Below are 18,699 nucleotides of genomic sequence, written 5' to 3'. Positions count from 1 at the left end.
GGCGAGCTCTCCACTGGCCACCGTGACAGAGGTGCACCAAAGAAAAGGTACAAGGACTGCCTAAAGAAATCTCTTGGTGCCTGCCACATTGACCACCGCCAGTGGGCTGATAACGCCTCAAACCGTGCATCTTGGCGCCTCACAGTTTGGCGGGCAGCAGCCTCCTTTGAAGAAGACCGCAGAGCCCACCTCACTGACAAAAGGCAAAGGAGGAAAAACCCAACACCCAACCCCAACCAACCAATTTTCCCTTGCAACCGCTGCAATCGTGTCTGCCTGTCCCGCATCGGACTGGTCAGCCACAAACGAGCCTGCAGCTGACGTGGACTTTTTTACCCCCTCCATAAATCTTCGTCCGCGAAGCCAAGCCAAAGAGTGCTGGACTGTAATTACTCAATGTATTTATTAATTTCATAGATAAGGGAATAGAAGATAACATTTAAATTCACTAATACAAAGACAACCGACAATGTAAGCAATATACATTGAATATTTTCAACAAAACCATAGCAAATGCATTTCCAAGTAGATTCCAATCAGATTATCCACCTTGAGATGAAAAGAGTACTATTTCACTTGTGAAAGACTAGAAGCTGTTAACTTCAAAAGAAAAAAAGATTGAAATGTCAAAGTAGATTCAAAATTAACAGCAGCCTTTACAACTGGAGGAATGGAATACAAGCTACAGGAACACGAAGGCCTTTTTGACACCATACCTCAAAAATCAACTTGATTTTGCATGGATATCAATGGAGGTTGACCAGAACGAGAGGGAATCATTCCACATTTAAGTGGTAATTTAGGGGATAGAAAAAAATCTATTCCCACTGATTGTGGAGTCTAGGATCGGAGATCACAATCAAAAATTACAGAGGTGTGTGGGGAGTGGAATTTGTAATGTTTTTGAACTCCAGTCTGTAACAACAAAATTAATCTATGGATCATTTCACATCTGAAATTGACATCAAAAGTACAGAAATTTCTGGGGAATAAAACAATGAAGGCCTTAATAGCTTATTCTTATCCCCTAAATGTTAAACTAACTTGATAAAGAGTTTTTTGATGAAATCTCAGAGACAGTGAGTGGGAAACATGTGGTTGACGAGGTGGACTTTCAAAAGGTAAGTAATTAAAGTGTCATATCAATATTGATGCCAGGATTTAAATCTGTGATATAAGAAGACGATGTAATGGAATGGTTAGAAAATTATCCAAATAACAGCAAAGAGTTGTGAAATATTCTTTTGGACTGAAGAATAGCTTCAACATAGGTGCACAATTCCCAAATCTCTAGACTGCAAAACTTGGGGACAGAATGAACCTTGAAGGCAGAAGTATATTCCAGAGACATATTCAGTGGTGGAATGAGTGAATAGGTGCCAGATTAAGTTTAATACTTAATACATTGGGTAGATAGAATGAGATTAGAAATTTGAAGACAATCTTAAATGGGATAGAAGAACAAAAGGATCTAGGTCTACAGACACAGTTCATGAAAACCAGGACAAAAACTGTTCCCTATCCTCAACTTTTACATGAAGAGAAAGGGGAATATAAATGAAGGAAGTAATGAAGAAACATCAGTTTATAAAACATTAGTTCAGCCATTTGATTTGGTTCTGGATGTCATACTTTAGAAAAAATGTAAAAAGGTTGTTAGTTGTGGGGGTGGGGGGGGGTGGGAAGAAGAGGTATTCTTAAAAAATCATTCCAGGGATAAGGGACTTTGATTATATGGAATAAACAGAGTAGGGTTCTTTGGCCAGGGAGGGGGGGGAAAGAGGAAGAGAGAACTTCAATGAAAGATGGACGGTAAGAGGTCAAGAACCAAGGGACAAACAAGGAAGGTCATTAATCAAAGAGGCAAAAGAGACTTCAAGAAAAAATTCTTATACAAGGAGTTAGGACCTGCACTATCCAGAGGCCATAATGGATGCATATGAAATTGCATCCTTCAAAGGGGAGCTGGATGATAACTAAAAATTAACTTAGGGCAAGGGCAGAGATTAATTTTCCATGGATGCAGCACAAAATTGAACTGAATGATTTTCATCCATGCTGCAACTATAATGTAGCTTTGTTTCTCGACCCCCCCCCTCACCCCCACCCTCAAATAACTAGATTAGCCTGAGTACAGCTCCTCCATGTACACGTAGGAGTACACATGGCACACCACCACAATGCTCACTCTGGATATTAGTGCTGCAGCCTCTCCTGATACCATTGTGGGCACAACCATACTCATGGTACCTTTATTTTAGTCTGCCCATTGATCCCTCTCTGGGATATGAATGGGAGAACCTCCCCAGTCATCGCCATTTCACTGGGGCTGCTCAGTAACAACAGTACAGGGCAGCCATAAGATGGTTCAATTATAACCCAGAAATACAGGCCAAGTGATCAAGCTGGCCACCACAAATTGTCAAGCAGGTCTTGGTGTCCCAACTTGGGCTAATACCCCAGGGAAGTTGCAGCTGGACAAAACATAAAATGAAGTTCCTGCCCAGCCATCTGGAACAGGTTTAATATGGGTGATGCTCTGATTCCATTAATAGATCACTCTGTGGCCCCTAAAGCTGTCCACACCTCCCCCACTACTCATGTTGCACACGATCTAAAGCAATGTAGAAGCTCTTCTTTTCATCTAGGCTGTGCCAGCCAATGGGGCCAATCTCACAGTCGGCACACACAAGGTACTTGATGTTGTTCACATTTTTTGTGAATCCAACGTTCTCGAAGATGTACATGTCATCGACAAACCAGTGCTCCTGCAGCATGTCTCCTGTGACTGCATTGTCCTCTGTGCCCAGCGACACCTTCTGCCTCATGGAGGGAAGGAATAGCTGCAAGATAAAACACATCTATTAGTCCAATCAGCACAGGCTGTGTCTTGATTAGTTGATGTGCAGCCAATCAAAGTGCCCTTTTGCTACAGATGGGAGGAATATGTTTGGATATTATTTAGGTCTTCATTAGCAGAGAGAATTGTGTCACAAGTTAGTGGTTGGTTGAGAGTTCTGACCAGTTGGTTGTGACCACTATTGTCCAATATTTACCTTTTCACCATTTTTTATATGGCTTAGAGCAGTGGTTCTCGACCTTCATCCACAGAACACATTAAGTATTCCGACCAGTAGCTTTCAACTTTTTTCCCCAACTCACATATCACCTTAAGTAATCCCTTACTAACCACAGTGCACCTATGGCATCCTATGCCATAGGTGCTCTGCAGTTAGCAAGAGATTTCTCAAGGTGGAATGGGAGTGGGGAAAAAGTTGAGAACCACCGCCAACATAGAACACTACACTTCCTTCGGCCCTCAATGTTGTGCCGACCCATATATTCCTTAAAAAAAAATACTAAGCCCACCCTACCCTGTAATCCTCTTTTTCTTTCAGCTATGTGCCTGTTGAAGAGTTTCTTAAATGCCCCTAATGTTTCAGCCTCCACTATCATCCCTGGCAAGGCATTCCAGACATCCACAACTCTATGTAAAAAAAACATCCCTGATGTCTCCCCTAAACTTCCCTCCCTTCACTTTGTACACATGTCCTCTGAGGTTTAATATTCCTGCCCTGGGAAAAAGATGCTGGCTGTTCACACTATCTATTCCTCTTATAATCTTGTGGATCTCTATCAAGTCTCCTCTCATCCTTCTACGATCCAAAGAGAAAAGTCCCAGTTCTACTAACCTTGCCTCATATTTTCCAAAGCAGGCAACATCCTGGTGAATCTCCTCTACACTTTGTCCATAGCTTCCACATCCTTTCTATAATGAGGTGAACAGAAATGAACATAATACTCAAAATGTGGTCTTACCAGAGATTTGTAGAGTTGCAACAAGATCTCTCTACTCCTGAACTCAATCCCCCTAATGAAGCCCAGCATCCCATAAGGCTGTGTGGGGGCCTTGAGGGGTATATGGATTTGAACTCCAAGGTCCCTCTGTTCATCCACACTGTTAAGTATCTGACCATTAACCTGTACTCAGCCTTCTGGTTTGTCCTATATTAACATGGACCATCTATAACAACCCACAGATCAACAGTGCTTCACACAGAGAAAGCAACTCAGAGAATGATGAACAAGTCATATGTACAGGTATGCAATTGACCTTAGTTAGGGGGCAATGGAAGATGGCACAGGTGGATGAGGAAAGCCACAAAGGGATATTGATAAATAGTTAAAACAGCATCAGATGGAATTTAGTATCGGGAACAGAGAACATCCATGCTGGGTGTAGTAAGGAAGATTTACGTGTTTTCCCAGATGTTGAAATGCTCAGAACCATATTAGAATAGAGATATTTTGAGCCAAAGTTTGGAAAGGTTGAATTACTAGTGGACGGGCAAAAGACAGATGAAATCTGGAGCTTGGTGTTAAGAGGGCCAAAGTGAAGCCTCTGATATGACCCTACTAGGAATATCACATTCAGTTTAACCCAGATTTTGACCTTGAATGTGGTGCAGAGCAAAATGCAGCTTGGGCTCCTGTAGTTAAATCCTAATGGGTTAAAGACCACATCCCTATCTGCTTGAATATAAAAATATCAGGGATGACCCATGAAGGTGTTAAATTGTCCAATAAGACAGATGCAAGGAAGTTGGATCAAAACAACAAACTGCTCATGAACTAGGATGGTCAGGCAAGATCCATGTAGGTCAGAATTTAAGTAGAGATGCAGCCTGGCCCTCTGGTTTTTTCTAGCAGTTTGATTTTTGCTCCGGATTCTAAAATTGCAGTCTATTGTGTCTTTTGTTGAAGGAGTTGGAATGAAGTCACTAATAGTTAAAATTAGAGCTGAGCTAATCCAGAGCAAAAGAAAGAAAAAAATTTTTACTGAAATTCTCCAGCCAAAGGCTATGCACTCCAGCACCAATCAGAGCCTTTCGGGCAGGTGATACATTTTTGTTGGGCTATCAAATGATACAGAGCTAGGTGGCAAATGCAGTTGAGATGTAGATCAGGCAAGGCCTAACAGGTGCAAGAAGCTGACTGAACAACTCCTATTCCAAACCGTGACACAGGCCCCACTGATCAATTCATGAACATGGAAGCTTAGAACCCCAGCAAGCCTTCATGTATTGGGAATCCCTTTCATGGCTTATATTTAAATGGTGCCTCTCAAACACCTGGTTTCCTCACAACGGATTGCAGCATTTCTCTACACTTCAAACTTCCACAAGCAATGTGATCATGATCAGAAAATTGTTTTCAAAAATCACATAACTGATAAATTAGTTAGGAGATCAGAAATAACCACAACTTCAAAATGGTATCTTGAGATTATTTATGCTCACCTGGTAGACAGACGCTAAAAAGCCTGTCACGCCTCCGCAGAAATTTCCAGCCCCAAGTAGTGCATTCAAATAAAGTCTTATAGCACAGTGACAGACCCTTCAGCCACCCTGTCCAAGCAGACCACCAAATTCCATTTATCAGATTTATTGTCAGACTACAAATATAACATCACATGCAAACCTGCGATTCTTTTTCTGCATGGGTGGCAGAATTACCACTAATTGGTAGTGCAAAAATAAACTGTACAACATATACACGTAAAAAAAATAAAGAACACTCTAACAAGATAACAAATGTAAACAAACTGTATATTACAGAGAGACTAAAAACAATAAAGTGCACAAGAGTCCTTAAATGAGTCCCTGAACGAGTTTGTCGTTGAGGAGTCTGATGGTGGAGAGGTAACAGCTATTCCAAAATCTGGTGGTGCGAGACTTGTGGCACCTGTACCTCTTTCCTGATGGCACCAGCAAGAACAGAGCGTGTGCAGGGTGGTGTGGATCCTGGATAATTGTTGCTGCTGTCCAATGGCAGAGTTCCCTATAGATGATCTTGACAATGGGGAGGGTTTTGCCCGTGAAGTCCTGGGCTGTGTCCCCTACCTTTTGGAGGGCTTTACACTCAGGGTTATTGATGTCACCATATCAGATCATGATGCAGCCAATTCCACCACACCTCTGTAGAAATTTACCAGGGTTTATGGTGTCATACCAAACCTCTGCAAACTCCTGAGGAAGTAGAGGCACCGACGTGTTTCCTTCACGATGCCGTTAGTGCAGTAGTTCTCAACCTTTTTCTTTCCACTCATACCATTCTAAGCATTCCCTATGCCATAGTGATAAGTAAGGGATTGCTTAATATGGTATGTGGATGGAAAGAAAAAGTTTGAAAACCACTGTTTTAATCGTACCTAATTGACTCGTTATGCACAAAGTTTAATAACTCCAAAGGAAATGGGCCAATTACAATTTTCTCAAGCAAAATATTTCAGTAACAATTGGGTCTAGAGCAGTGATTCTCAACCTTCCCACTCATATACCACTTTAAGAATTTCCTAACTAATCACAGAATACCAATGGCATAGGGATTACTTAAAGTGGTATGTGAGTGGAAAGAAAAAGGTTGAGAGCCACTGGATTAGTGTGTTGGGTTCAGGAAAGATCCACCAAGACAATGACTCCCAAGAACAAATCTGCTCACCCTCTCCACCTCTGACACCCCCCCCCCCCACCCAATAATCACTGATTATATATTTCTGGTTTTCCCTTCCTGAAGGCAACAATCAACTCCTTAGTTTTGGTGATATTGAGTACAAGGTTGTTGTTGGTGCACCATTCAGCCAAGTTTTCAATCTCCCTCCTGTATGCTGACTCATCACTATTCTTTATACGTTCTTTATACGCTATCATCAGATTTATAGATGGTGTTAATGTCATTGAGCTACACAATTATAGGTATAAAGTGAGGAAAGCAGGGGACTAAGAATCCAGCCTATGGTGGTCCAGTACTGATGGAGATTGCAAAGGAGATGTTCTTACCAATCCTCAATGATTGTGATCTGGAAGTTCATGATCCAATTACACAGTGGGGTGTTGAGTCCCAGGTCTTGAAGTTTGCTGATCAGTTTTGAGGGGATGATGCGTTAAATGCCAAACTGTAGTTGATAAGGAGCATCCTGATGAATGCATCTTCACTGACCAGGCGTTCCAGGCTTTGTGTAGAGCAAGTGAGATGGCATCCATCATAGATATGTTGCTATGATAGGTAATCTGAAATGTATCTATGTTACAGAGTTCTGTGTTATGTATTGGCTTGTGTTGTGTGGTTTTATGTTAAAAAGTGACAGTTTGCCTTAGAGAGCCAAGGTGAAGGTGGACTCCTGAGAGAGTGGGAGACGGACTGAGCATGTGCAGAAAATGAAAATAATTTCTGGACTTGGACAATAAATCACCACTGGGTGGTGCTATGGAGTGGAAGGCCCAGAGCATGAATCATGGTCTGGAGGACAGTTTAGAATGTTGGGATTTCAAAAAAGGATGAACCTTCTAAAGGCAGTCAGAAGGATCCGGTCCAAGCCAGTGGTTCCTCTCTCTGCAAGCAACACAAGACAACTTCAAATTTTGTGCTCCCTCTCTCTCAAAGATCATTTGGCTTCAGTTTATCAAGCAAACTGAATGTTGTTTATGATCTTTGCTTCAGTTGAGATCGAAGTTTTGTGAGTCTTGTGTGTTTTGTGTCTTAAGTTTTTCTGTGGGCTGGTTGGAATTGTAACTTAGACTTTAATTACATATGTTATATTTAGGCTGGGGAATTTATTAGTTTTACACTGTTACAGAAATTTGCATAGCAACCAGTGGGCATTGAATTAAAGTTTGATGGTGAATTTTTTGTTAATGTAGTAATTGTTCATCCTTACCCCTGTGATATGCCTTCTTTGTGGTTGCTGGTTTGATCTTGAAACATAATTTGGGCGAATTGTCCAGGATCAAACCAATTTGGAAGCTTTAGGGGCAATTGACTTGTGCTTAGTTATCAGTTGCTTGAGTTTGACTCAACTTCCAGCTTGAAATTAAAAATAAACGGTGAGTGTATAAAATCACCAGCAGAAAAACAAGCAACTATGAATATTGACCAGTTCATAGCTAACCCTTCAGTAGTTAATTTTAAAATGACTAAAAAGTCAGAAATGATGGTTATATCTGGCAAGTTAAAACATCTTATAGTAACAAATGGGATGGAAAAAAAAGGAAATTGCCCGAAAGATTGTTAAGCACTATGTAGGAAAGGGGGATATTTGAAGAAGCTGCATTGGAACAGTTTCCAAAGGAGAAAACTTCAGAGGAAGTAAAGTTGGCTTTGAGAAAACTAGAGTTAAAGAGGAAAAAAGAGAGGCAGAAAGGAAAGCCAAACGGGAAGCAGCAAGGCAGGCAGAAAGGAAAGAGAGGGAAAAAAGAGAGGCAGAAAGGAAAGCCGAACGGGAAGCAATAAGGCAGGAAGAAATGGAGGAGAGAGAGAAAGAATAGAAGTATGAGCTAGAACTAGCTAAATTAAAGCTGACCCTAATGCAAGGAGAGGGAGATGCCCAAAATCCATGTACTGGTCAGGAGGAGAGGTTTCTGCTCAGTAGAGAAGTTCCTCCATTTGAAGAAGCTGAAACAGACCAGTATTTTCAGCATTTTGAGAAAGTAGCTGTAAATTTAAAATGGCCACCAGACTAGTGGTCACTCCTGCAACAATGTGTTCTAAAAGGGAAAGCCCAACAGGTGTACTTGTACCACAAGCAGCTGATTATAAATTTATAAAGCAGGCTATACTCCGATCTTATGAACTAGTTCCAGAGACTTATAGACAAAAGTTCAGGAGTTTAAAAAAGGCAGCAACCCAATCTTACCTGGATTTTGCTTATAAGAAGGTTGTGTGTTTTGATCGGTGGTGTGCCACAATGAAAGTAGAAAATAACTTTGATTTATTGAGGGAAATCATTCTGATTGAGGAGAATAAAAGTTGTGTTCTTGACGGTATTTAAGTGCACTTTGTAGAGAAAAATATAAAAATGTGACAAGAATTGGCTAAATTCGCAGAGGAATATGCTTTAACCCACAAGCCTAAATGGACACCAGGGACAACCTTTCAAAGGAATACTGCTGATAATCCAAGTAGAGTAGAAAGAAAATCTAGAAGGGAGGTTAAAGGAAGAGAGGAAGAGAAATAGGTGAAGGAAAAATTTTTTGAGTGTTATTTACCATTATTGCAAGAAGCCAGGGCACATAATAGCAAATTGTCCTATACTGAAAAAGAAAGAGAAAGGGGTGGTACCAACTGCCTGTGTTCAGAGTGAGAAAGTTAGGGACATTTTTAAACCATTCATGACTGAAGGTTTCATTTCGGTTAAAGAAGGATCCAATCAAGTGCCAGTTAAAAGCCTGCAGGATACTGGATCAGCCCAATCGCTTGTATTAAGCAACGTTTTGAATTTTGGTGAGGAGACCGATACTGGAGATGTGAATTTAATTAAAGGCATTGGTAGTGAAACAGAGCCTATACCTTTGCATAGAATAGTGATGAAATCAGACTTAGCTAATGGCTCAGTTACAATAGGGATAAGATCAAGTTTGCTGGTGGATGGAGTTTCTCTTTTGTTAGGGAATGATTTAGCAGAGGGTAAAGTCATACCTGCGGTGAAACTCACAAGTAAGCCATTGGTTTAGGAGTCCGAAAAAGATTTGGAAATCTAGCCTGCGTGTGCCATTACTAGAGCCATGTCAGAAAAAAGGTAGAGGTAGAGAAAGTCTGTGATGATCCTGTAGTTGAGGCAAGCATTGATGACAAAGCTAAGGATCCAGCTTTGCTGTTGTCAAGAGAAGAATTAATAGTCAGACAAAAGCATGATCCTGATTTTGCTGGGATAAGAGACAAGATTTTGTCTAACCAGGAAATTGAAACTGTGCCAGTAGGTTACTTTATTCAAGATGGAATATTGATGAGAAAGTGGAGACCACAAGTGATACCTGCTAGTGAAAACTGGGCGGTAGTAAGGCAAGTTGTAATTCCCAAAACTTACAGGAATGAAATATTAAAGTTGGCTCATAGTACACCTTTAGGAGGTCATCTTGGAGTGAAGAAGATAGTAGAAAAGATAAGGAAATAGTTTCTTTGGCCGAAATTAAGAAAGGATGTTGTGAACTTTTATAGAACCTGTCACACTTGTCAACTGGTGGACAAGCCTAATCAAGAACCACCAGTGGCACCTTTACAACCTATCCCTGCTTTTGGGGAGCCCTTCTCAAGTGATAATGGATTGTGTTGGCCCATTGCCAAAAACCAAAGCGGAAAATGAATATTTGTTAACACTCATGTGAACAGCTTCAAGGTTTCCAGAGGCTATTCCCCTGAGAAACATTAAAACGAAGGCAATTGTAAAGGCTATGCTAAAATTTTTCATACTGTTTGGCCTACCAAGGGAAATTCAATCCGACCAAGGGAGTAATTTTATGTCTGGAATATTTCAACAGGTGGTGTATGAATTGGGAGCCCATCAAATTGTGACGTTTGCCTACCATCCTGAAAGTCAAGGGGCCTTGGAAAGGTTCCATTTAAAATGTGATGAGGGCTTATTGCATGGAAAATAAAAAGGATTGGGATGAAGGAATCCATTTGTTATTGCTTGCTGTTAGAGAGGCAACTCAGGAGTCTCTTGGCTTTAGTCCATTTGAGTTGGTGTTTGGTCATGAAGTCTGGGGTCCATTACTATTGTTGAAGGAACAGTGGATACATAATGATATACAATCACATCTGTTGGATTATGTTTTCAAATTTAAAAACACATTACATCAGGCTTGCGATAAGTCAAGGAAAAATTTAAAAACTGCTCAGGGAAACATTAAAATTTGGTATGATCAAAAAGCAAAAATTAGGGACATTAAACCTGGCGACAAAGTATTAGTTTTGTTTCCAATGCAGTCAAACCCTTTGAGAGCTCGGTTTTCAGGACCATATAAGGTGAAATCAAAAATTAACCAGGTCACCTTTGTCACTGAGATGCCCAATCGTCGAAGAGAGACACAGGTCTGTCACGTGAACATGCTTAAACCTTACTTTGAGAAAATGACCGAGGAGGAGACTAGGATTCCAACCAAGGTGCTAATTACAGAGGAAAGTAAGGAGGAGATAAGTTTTGTGGAAGGTCATGGAGTGCAGAAAGTGATAAGCCCCAGGCTGGAAAATTCTATAGTTTTACAAAACTTATACACCAAGTTAATGCATTTGACTAAATCAGAAAGGGAAGAAATGAAGACTTTACTTATGAAATTTAAGGATATATTCCCAGATGTTCCAAGAAGAACTACTGTGGCTTGTCATGATGTGGAGGTCAGTGATGCTAAGCCTATTAAGCAGTATCCTTACCGAGTTAATCAGGAAAAGAGCAGATTGTTGGATCAAGAGATAGATTATATGCTCAAAAAATGAAAATAGAGTTCAAATTGGAGTTCACCCTGTGTTCTAGTGCCTAAGCCAGATGGCTCAATAAGGTTTTGTACAGATTATTGAAAGGTAAACATTATGACAAAGACTGATGCGTTCCCTATCCCCAGAATAGATGATTGCATAGATAAGGTGGGGAAGGTTAAGTCTTTTTACAAAGATTGATCTCTTAAAAGGATACTGGTGTGTTCCTTTGACAGAGAGAGGCAGGGAGATTTCTGCATTTGTTACACCTTTGGGATTGTATGAGTATAATGTTATGCCTTTTGGGATGAAAAATGCACTTGGCACATTTCAGAGAATGATTAATGCAGTAATTCAGGGTTTAGAGCACACAGGAGCCTATATTGATAATTTAGTAATTAGTACGGATACATGGAAAGAACACATGCTTGAATTAGAGCAGTTATTTGAGAGACTGGTGGAAGCACACCTCAGTGAATTTGCACAAGAGTGAGTTTGGACATGCCACTGTAATTTATCTGGGTTATGTGGTAGGACAGGGACAGGTGACACCGGTTGGAGCAAAAGTATTGCCTATCATTGTGTTCCCTATCCCTGGTAATAAGAAAGCGCTTCGGAGATTTCTAGGTATGATTGGCTACTATCGTAGATTTTGTAAAAACTTTGCAGAAATTGCACTCCCATTAACAAAACTACTTGGAAAGGAAGAAAAATTTATCTGGTCAGGAGCATTCTCGGAAGCATTTCTGAAGTTAAGGGCCATTTTATGCCATCAGCCTGCACTTGTCCCCTAACTTTGAAAAGCCATTCTTTTTAGCCGTTTGACGCCAGTGACGAAGCGGTTGGTGCTGTACTGTTACAGAAAAAGAATGGCGATGGAGTAGAACATCCTATTTCGTACTTCTCGATACAAGTTTAACGACCATTAATGAAATTATTCAACTACTGAGAAGGAGTTATTAGCACTTGCTTTAGCATTGCAACATTTTGCTGTGTATTTTTGTACCACTCAAAAACCGTTAATATATACTGATCTTAATCCAGTAGTTTTTCTGTCTAAAATGAAAAATAAGCACAAATGATTAGTGAACTGGAGCTTAATGTTACAAGAGTATGATTTAATTATTATACACACAAAGGGGATGGATAATGTAATAGCAGATTGTTTGTCAAGATATTAATCTGGGTAGAGATGAATTAATCACATACTTATTGTAAAAAAAATTGTGTGTTTATTTTACTTAGTAATACTTACATTAATTGTTAAAAATTTGTGCTTGTGGACCAATTTTTTTTAAGCAGGGGAGGTGTTACAGAGTTGTGTGTTGTGCATTGGCCTATATGTTGTGTGATTTTATGTTAAAAAGTGACAGTTTGCCTTAGAGAGCCAAAGTGAAGGTGGACTGCTGAGAGAGTGGGAGACGGACTGAGCATGTGCAGAAAATGATCTAAAAATTTCTGGACTTGGACGATAAACCACCACTGGGTGGTGCTGTGGAGTGGAAGAAGGCCAGAGCATGAATCATGGTCTGGAGGACAGTTTAGAATGTTGGGATTTTAAAAAAGGATGAACCTTCCGAAGGCAGCCAGAAGGATCCGGTCCAAGCCAGTGGTTCCTCTCTCTGCAAGCAACACAAGACAACTTCAAATTTTGTGCTCTCTCTCAAAGATCTTTTGGCTTCAGTTTACCAAACAAACTGATAGGCAAAAGTATTGCCTATCATTGGGTTCCCTATCCCTGGTAATAAGAAAGCGCTTCGGAGATTTCTAGGTATGATTGGCTACTATCGTAGATTTTGTAAAAACTTTGCAGAAATTGCACTCCCATTAACAAAACTACTTGGAAAGGAAGAAAAATTTATCTGGTCAGGAGCATTCTCGACCAGAATGTTGTTTATGATCTTTGCTTCAGTTGAGATTGAAGTTTTGTGAGTCTTGTGTGTTTGTGTTTGTTTTGTGTCTAAGTTTTTCTGTGGGCTGGTTGGAAGTGTAACTTAGACTTTAATTACATATGTTATATTTAGGCTGGGGAATTTATTAGTTTTACACTGTTATAGAAATTTACACAACAACCAGTGGGCATTGTTATAAAAGGGAGATTTTGAATTAAAGTTTGAAGGTTAATTTTTTGTTGTTCATCTTTACCCCTGTGTGATATGCCTTCTTTGTGGTTGCTGGTTTGATCTTGTAACAATCCATGTCACCGCTCAGACAGGAGCTGATATGCTTCAACACCAGCCCTTCAAAACACTTCATTGCTGTTAATGCTACTGGTCAATAGTCATTAAAGCAGGATACTGTGGATACAGAATTGGCTTGCCCACAGAAGACAGAGGATGGTTGTAGATGCTTTGTATTCTGCATGGAGGCTGATGGCCAGTGGTATTCTGCAGGGATCTGTTCTGAGATCCCTCCTCAGTGATTTTTAAAAAAATATATAAATGACCTGGAAGGGTGGGATAGTAAGTTTGCAGATGACGATATCCTGGGATAGTAAGTTTGCTTCCCACGATATCCTGGGATACATTGTTTGAGTTTATCTGCTTTAAGAACATCAACCACTCCTTTTTTGTAATATGGATGTGTTTCAAAACATTATTGTAACCATCCCTGAATTGTCTAGCACCCATGAGCTTCTCACCAGAAAATACATGAAAATTTGCCTTTCCATATGAAATGAGTACTCTAATACCATGTCCTTTGATCTAGAGCAGTGCTTTTCAAACTATTCCCTCTGCCATAGGTGCTCTTGATTAGTAAGGGATTGCTTAAGGTGGTATGTGAGTGGAAAAGCTCAAGAATCACTGCTCTAAACTCAATTGTTACTGAAGTATTTTACTTAAGAAAAATTGTCATTGGCCCGTTTCCTTTGGAGTTATGAAATCGTGCACATAACAAGTTATTCGATATAATTAAAACAGTGGTTTTCAACCTTTTCTTTCCACTCACATACCACTTTAAGCAATCCCTTAATAAGGATTACTTAAGGAGGAATGTGAGGGAGGGGGTCAGTTTGAAAACCACTGCTCTAGAGGAAGCAACTCTCAGTTTTCACACTATCAATCCCCTTCAGTCATGTTTCAACAAGTTCACCTCTCATTCTTCTAAATTTTAATTAGCACAATTTATTCTTTCTTCTTGCATCAATCCCTTCATCATAGGAACCAACCCATTGAATTTTCTCTATTCTGCACCCAATGCATGCAAACTCCTTCCTTAAACATGGAGATCAAAAATGTACACAATAAACATTCTCACAAGTGCTCTGAAAAACTGCAAGACCTTTCTTACCAATTTATTCCACACACCTTGCAAATAATCTCCAATGTTTAACTGGGCCTGCCAATTCCTTGCTCCAATGTTTCAGGGATTGAAAAACACAATTTTGTATTCTCGCTATTTAAATTATAATTTGCTTCTTCACTTCCTTTCAACGTGGATAATTTAATACATTTAATATCTATAATTGGAGGGCATAGTTTCAGAAGCAGGGGTAGCTCATCAGTTCAGGATGAGGGGCTTTATCAATGATGGCAATTCCTTCCTGCAGAGTTGTGGAATGATTGAACCTATTAAAGGTGAAGAATGAGGCGTACAAGTGAAATAAAGGTACAATTTTTTTTAAAAATGACTGAATTAAGCTGCAAGCTCACGACTCCAATTGGCCTGATCTTGCTCATTTCTTCTATTTTCCCAGAGTGGAATTGCCCTCCCTGCCCATTCCTGTTATTCCTCCATCTGTAACATCAATGTCGCACCCTTTCTCTATTCTACATCCCCATTTGGTTCATAGCTCATTCTTTCCCTCACTCCTTCCTTCCATCCCTTTCTAAATAGAACACATATGGGTAATTTCCCAACAGAATCAACAAAAACAGAATGGTAAACTCAGCCATAGTCACCCTTATTTCCCCCTTCTTCTCCCCTGTCCCGTCCTTTGATTCATTTTTTTAAAATTTAGACATACAGCACGGTAACATTCCCTTTCGAGCCACCCAATTAACCTACACCCCCGGTATGTGCGGGAGAACGAACAAGCTCCTTACAGACAGCGCGGGATTTGAACCCGGTCGCCGGCGCTGCCTTAACCGAACACCGTTCCTCCACACCTCCTTCCCAGCACCGCACACCCTCCCTCTCCCCAGGCTCTCTTTCCTACCTCTCTCCGGCGATACCGCGCTGTTCCTGGGCTCAGCACACGGGAGCCGCACCGCTCACAGACAACCGCCTTCCCGTTGGTGCCGGAGGCGCTCACCAGGCCGGCCGAGCAAGGACTTGTGGCGGACGCCAGCCCCACTTCGCCGGGAAGGGCGGCCCGGTCTCCTGCCACTTGCCGGACAGCCTCACCTACAGAACCGTCCACCGCCTCCATTTCCTTGTCGCCTGCCAGACCGGGAGCCGTTACTTCCGGCTCGGCACGACTTCCGCTTCCGCCGCTGGTCCTGGGACAGTATCCTCCAGATAGGCAGGCCCACGGACTGGTGTCTCCAATGGGGCGACCGGACAGTTGAGACAGTGGCGTCCTGAAGGGATCGATGCCAAGTCAGGTGACCGAAATCTAGCCCCTTCCGTTCCCCCCACAACAGTGGTCCATGCGGATCGAGACCCTTCCTCGGCAGTGAAAGGAATGGCGGCCCAGATAAGATCACCAGTGTCACATTTGTGGCCCGAAATGTGAAGTTAATAAAACATCGAACACAAGTTTTATCAGGTAAACTTCTCAGTGTCTTTATTTTCCAGTTTCCTTTGTTCTCCTGCTTGTGTTCTTATCTCTCTCTCATACAACGTGACTTCTGGTACATCTCATACATATTCATTATCATGACAACCAGCTCCTCAATGGCTGGGAACCACTTTCATCCCTATAGAGGGACACGCACTAGGCTGGCACCCATCCCCAGTCAGTGACCGAATGAATGACCAACACCAGCGATTGAAACCCTTCAATGAACGGGGCTGCCGCATTATCACCAAGGCACGCACAATATCCACCTCTTTGACTTGTTCAGAGACTATGAAAAGAATCGGCCATCACATTTCTGGACACCCAGACCTCGAATGCCCTGATCCTACCCCACCACCTAACAGACAGCCACCAACTGCCCTTGACTTTGACCACCTAAAAAATGATAACTTCTCAGTGACCAACCCTGACTTGGTCGACACCAACATTACTGTGTCCATGTCTGAGAGAGACCACCTTGATTGTAGACACCCTTAACTACAATCGATTTCCCAACAATGGTCACATGTTACCCTGATGTTGACCACCGACTGCCAATGTCTCAGACGATGACCTCCAGATTCCCTTCTCCCCAGACATCCAGCGCCAGAGTGTGTCCCCTCATCATAGAACAGTTCTGAACAAGAACAGGCCACCATGTCTACACTGGCTATGATGCCAATCTAAACTTATCCCACCTGCCTGCATCTGGTCCTTGTCTCTCTATTCCCTATTAAAGTCTGTCCAAATGTCTCTTAGCTGTTGCAATCCTATCTGCTTCTACTACCTTCATAGTTCTAGCTACCTACCACTCTGTTTAAAAAAAACATGCCTTATAAATCTCCTTTGAACTTTCCCCCTCTCACTTTAAACAAAGGTTCTCTGGACTTCCGCCCTCTAGCTTAGCAGAAACTGAACCCCACCCATGCATTGTGACCCCACTCCACCTCCACTACCACACAATCTGTTGCCTGTCAACTGTAACTCCTCCCCAGATATTGATGCCCAGAAAAGAATGGTTCTTCTTCTGAGAAATAAAAACAGAAAATGCTGGAAAATCTTAGCATCTGTGGAAAGAGAAGTGAAGTTAACTTTTCGTGTCAAAGACTCTGTCAGAATATAGATATAAAGTGAGCCAGTCTAGGTAACAGAGATGGTGGGTAAAGCAATGGGTGAAGGAAAGGGGATATTTGTCATAGGTTAAAATGATGGACAGCTTTTCAATAGATTGAAGAACGAAAGTCTGCAGAAACCTTGAAGAAGGGCTCAGGCCTGAAATGTTGGTTATATATCTTTACCTCCTATAGACGCTACAAGTTGCTGAATTCTTCCAGCATTCTTTTTTTTTAATGACAGCCTTTCATTATGCAGTTGAGCTCCTTTATGTAATGTTTTAAAAACACATTGAAAAGCTGGAGGAACTCAGCTGGTCTTTTCAGCTTTTTATAGAAGACAAAGTTCTATTGCCAAAACGCCTATCTTTGTCTCCTGTAGATGCTGCAAAGACCGGCTGAGTTCCTCCAGAATTCTGGTGTGTTTTCACAATCACAGCATCTGCAGACTTTCGTGTTTCACTTTGTGTAATGAGTTGCTATTATTGCAACTGTTTCTCTTTCCTCCGATGTTCCCTCACCTGCTGAATTTTTCCAGCATTTTCTGTTCTATTTCATACTTCCAGCATCTGCAGTGTATTTTTATTTTCACTGTGTCATGAGAAGGTGGCCACTTCAAAAGTGTAATTCCCAGATGGTGGGTTGCTCATGTCATTGACTCCTCCGCTCTCTGGATGGGTTCGTGCCACTGAACCTCCAACCATGATCCCTGAACTATAAACCCCTCAGTCAGTGACCATTCCCAGAGCAGGATATCTACTGACAGTGCCCATCTCTTAAACGACAGTGACAACTTTGATAAGGGCTTACAATTCCTTGATGTGGAGTCACAGCCTGTATTATCGACTGACCATTTCTGCTCATGGATGCTGCACAAGTCCCTCCAGTTTCCCTTTGCTTGCTGAAGGTTCTGGTATCTGTAGTTCTTGCATTTCTCAGATTTTCTTTGCTCATAAGTACAGTCTGACTCCCTGCAAGCCCTGCAGAGGCTACAGCCATTTGGATTTCAAATTTATTGTCAGAGTGCATACATGGCATCACATACAACCTCAAAATTCTTTTTTTTCTGTGGGCCATGCAGAATTACCACATATTAATAGCTCAAAACAAAAACTACACAGCAAATACATGAAAATAAATAAAGAAATGTAAACATAACAAATGTAAACAAACTGACTGCACAATACAGAGAGAATTTAAAAATCAATAAAGTACCTTAAATGAGTCTCTGATTGACTTTGTTGTTGAGGAGTCTGATGGTGGAGGGGGAGCAGCTGTTCCTGAACCTGATGGCAGTAGTAAGAACAGAGCATTTGCTGGGTGGTGTGGATCCTTGATGATTGCTGCTGTTCTCCAATGGCAGCGTTCCCTGTAGATCACACATGTCAAACTCTGGCCCGCAGGCCAAATTTGGCCTGCGATATAAATTATATTTGACCCGCAAGATCATTTCAAAAATGTATTAGAGGTGGCCCGCCCTGCAGCAAGAGCCGATGCTGTTTTTTGGTAATGTCACCCCCACCATCCTCCCCCTTCATTGCACATCCTTCCCCATTGTAACACGAGAAATTGTAACACAAGAAGTCTGTCGATGTCATCAGCCGGCAAGCCAGTTGG

The 18,699-nt window shown here is 41.4% G+C and overlaps 1 protein-coding gene across 1 annotated transcript; it reads right to left on the bottom strand.

The window, feature by feature from the left end:
- Positions 1 to 1,738: 1,738 nt before the first annotated feature.
- Positions 1,739 to 15,824, bottom strand: rabif (RAB interacting factor). Its single transcript, XM_069941290.1, has 2 exons — positions 15,407 to 15,824; positions 1,739 to 2,843 (listed from the first exon to the last, which is right to left on the bottom strand). Exons 1-2 carry the CDS (start codon positions 15,617 to 15,619, stop codon positions 2,595 to 2,597), a joined length of 462 nt encoding a protein of 153 aa, XP_069797391.1. The 5' UTR covers positions 15,620 to 15,824; the 3' UTR covers positions 1,739 to 2,594.
- Between the last annotated feature and the right edge of the window lie 2,875 nt (positions 15,825 to 18,699).

Source organism: Narcine bancroftii, chromosome 5 (assembly GCF_036971445.1).
Source record: "Narcine bancroftii isolate sNarBan1 chromosome 5, sNarBan1.hap1, whole genome shotgun sequence".
Classification (NCBI taxonomy): domain Eukaryota; kingdom Metazoa; phylum Chordata; class Chondrichthyes; order Torpediniformes; family Narcinidae; genus Narcine; species Narcine bancroftii.
The sequence above is the reverse complement of the archived record's forward strand: the minus strand, read 5'-3'. Positions and strand labels throughout refer to the sequence as shown.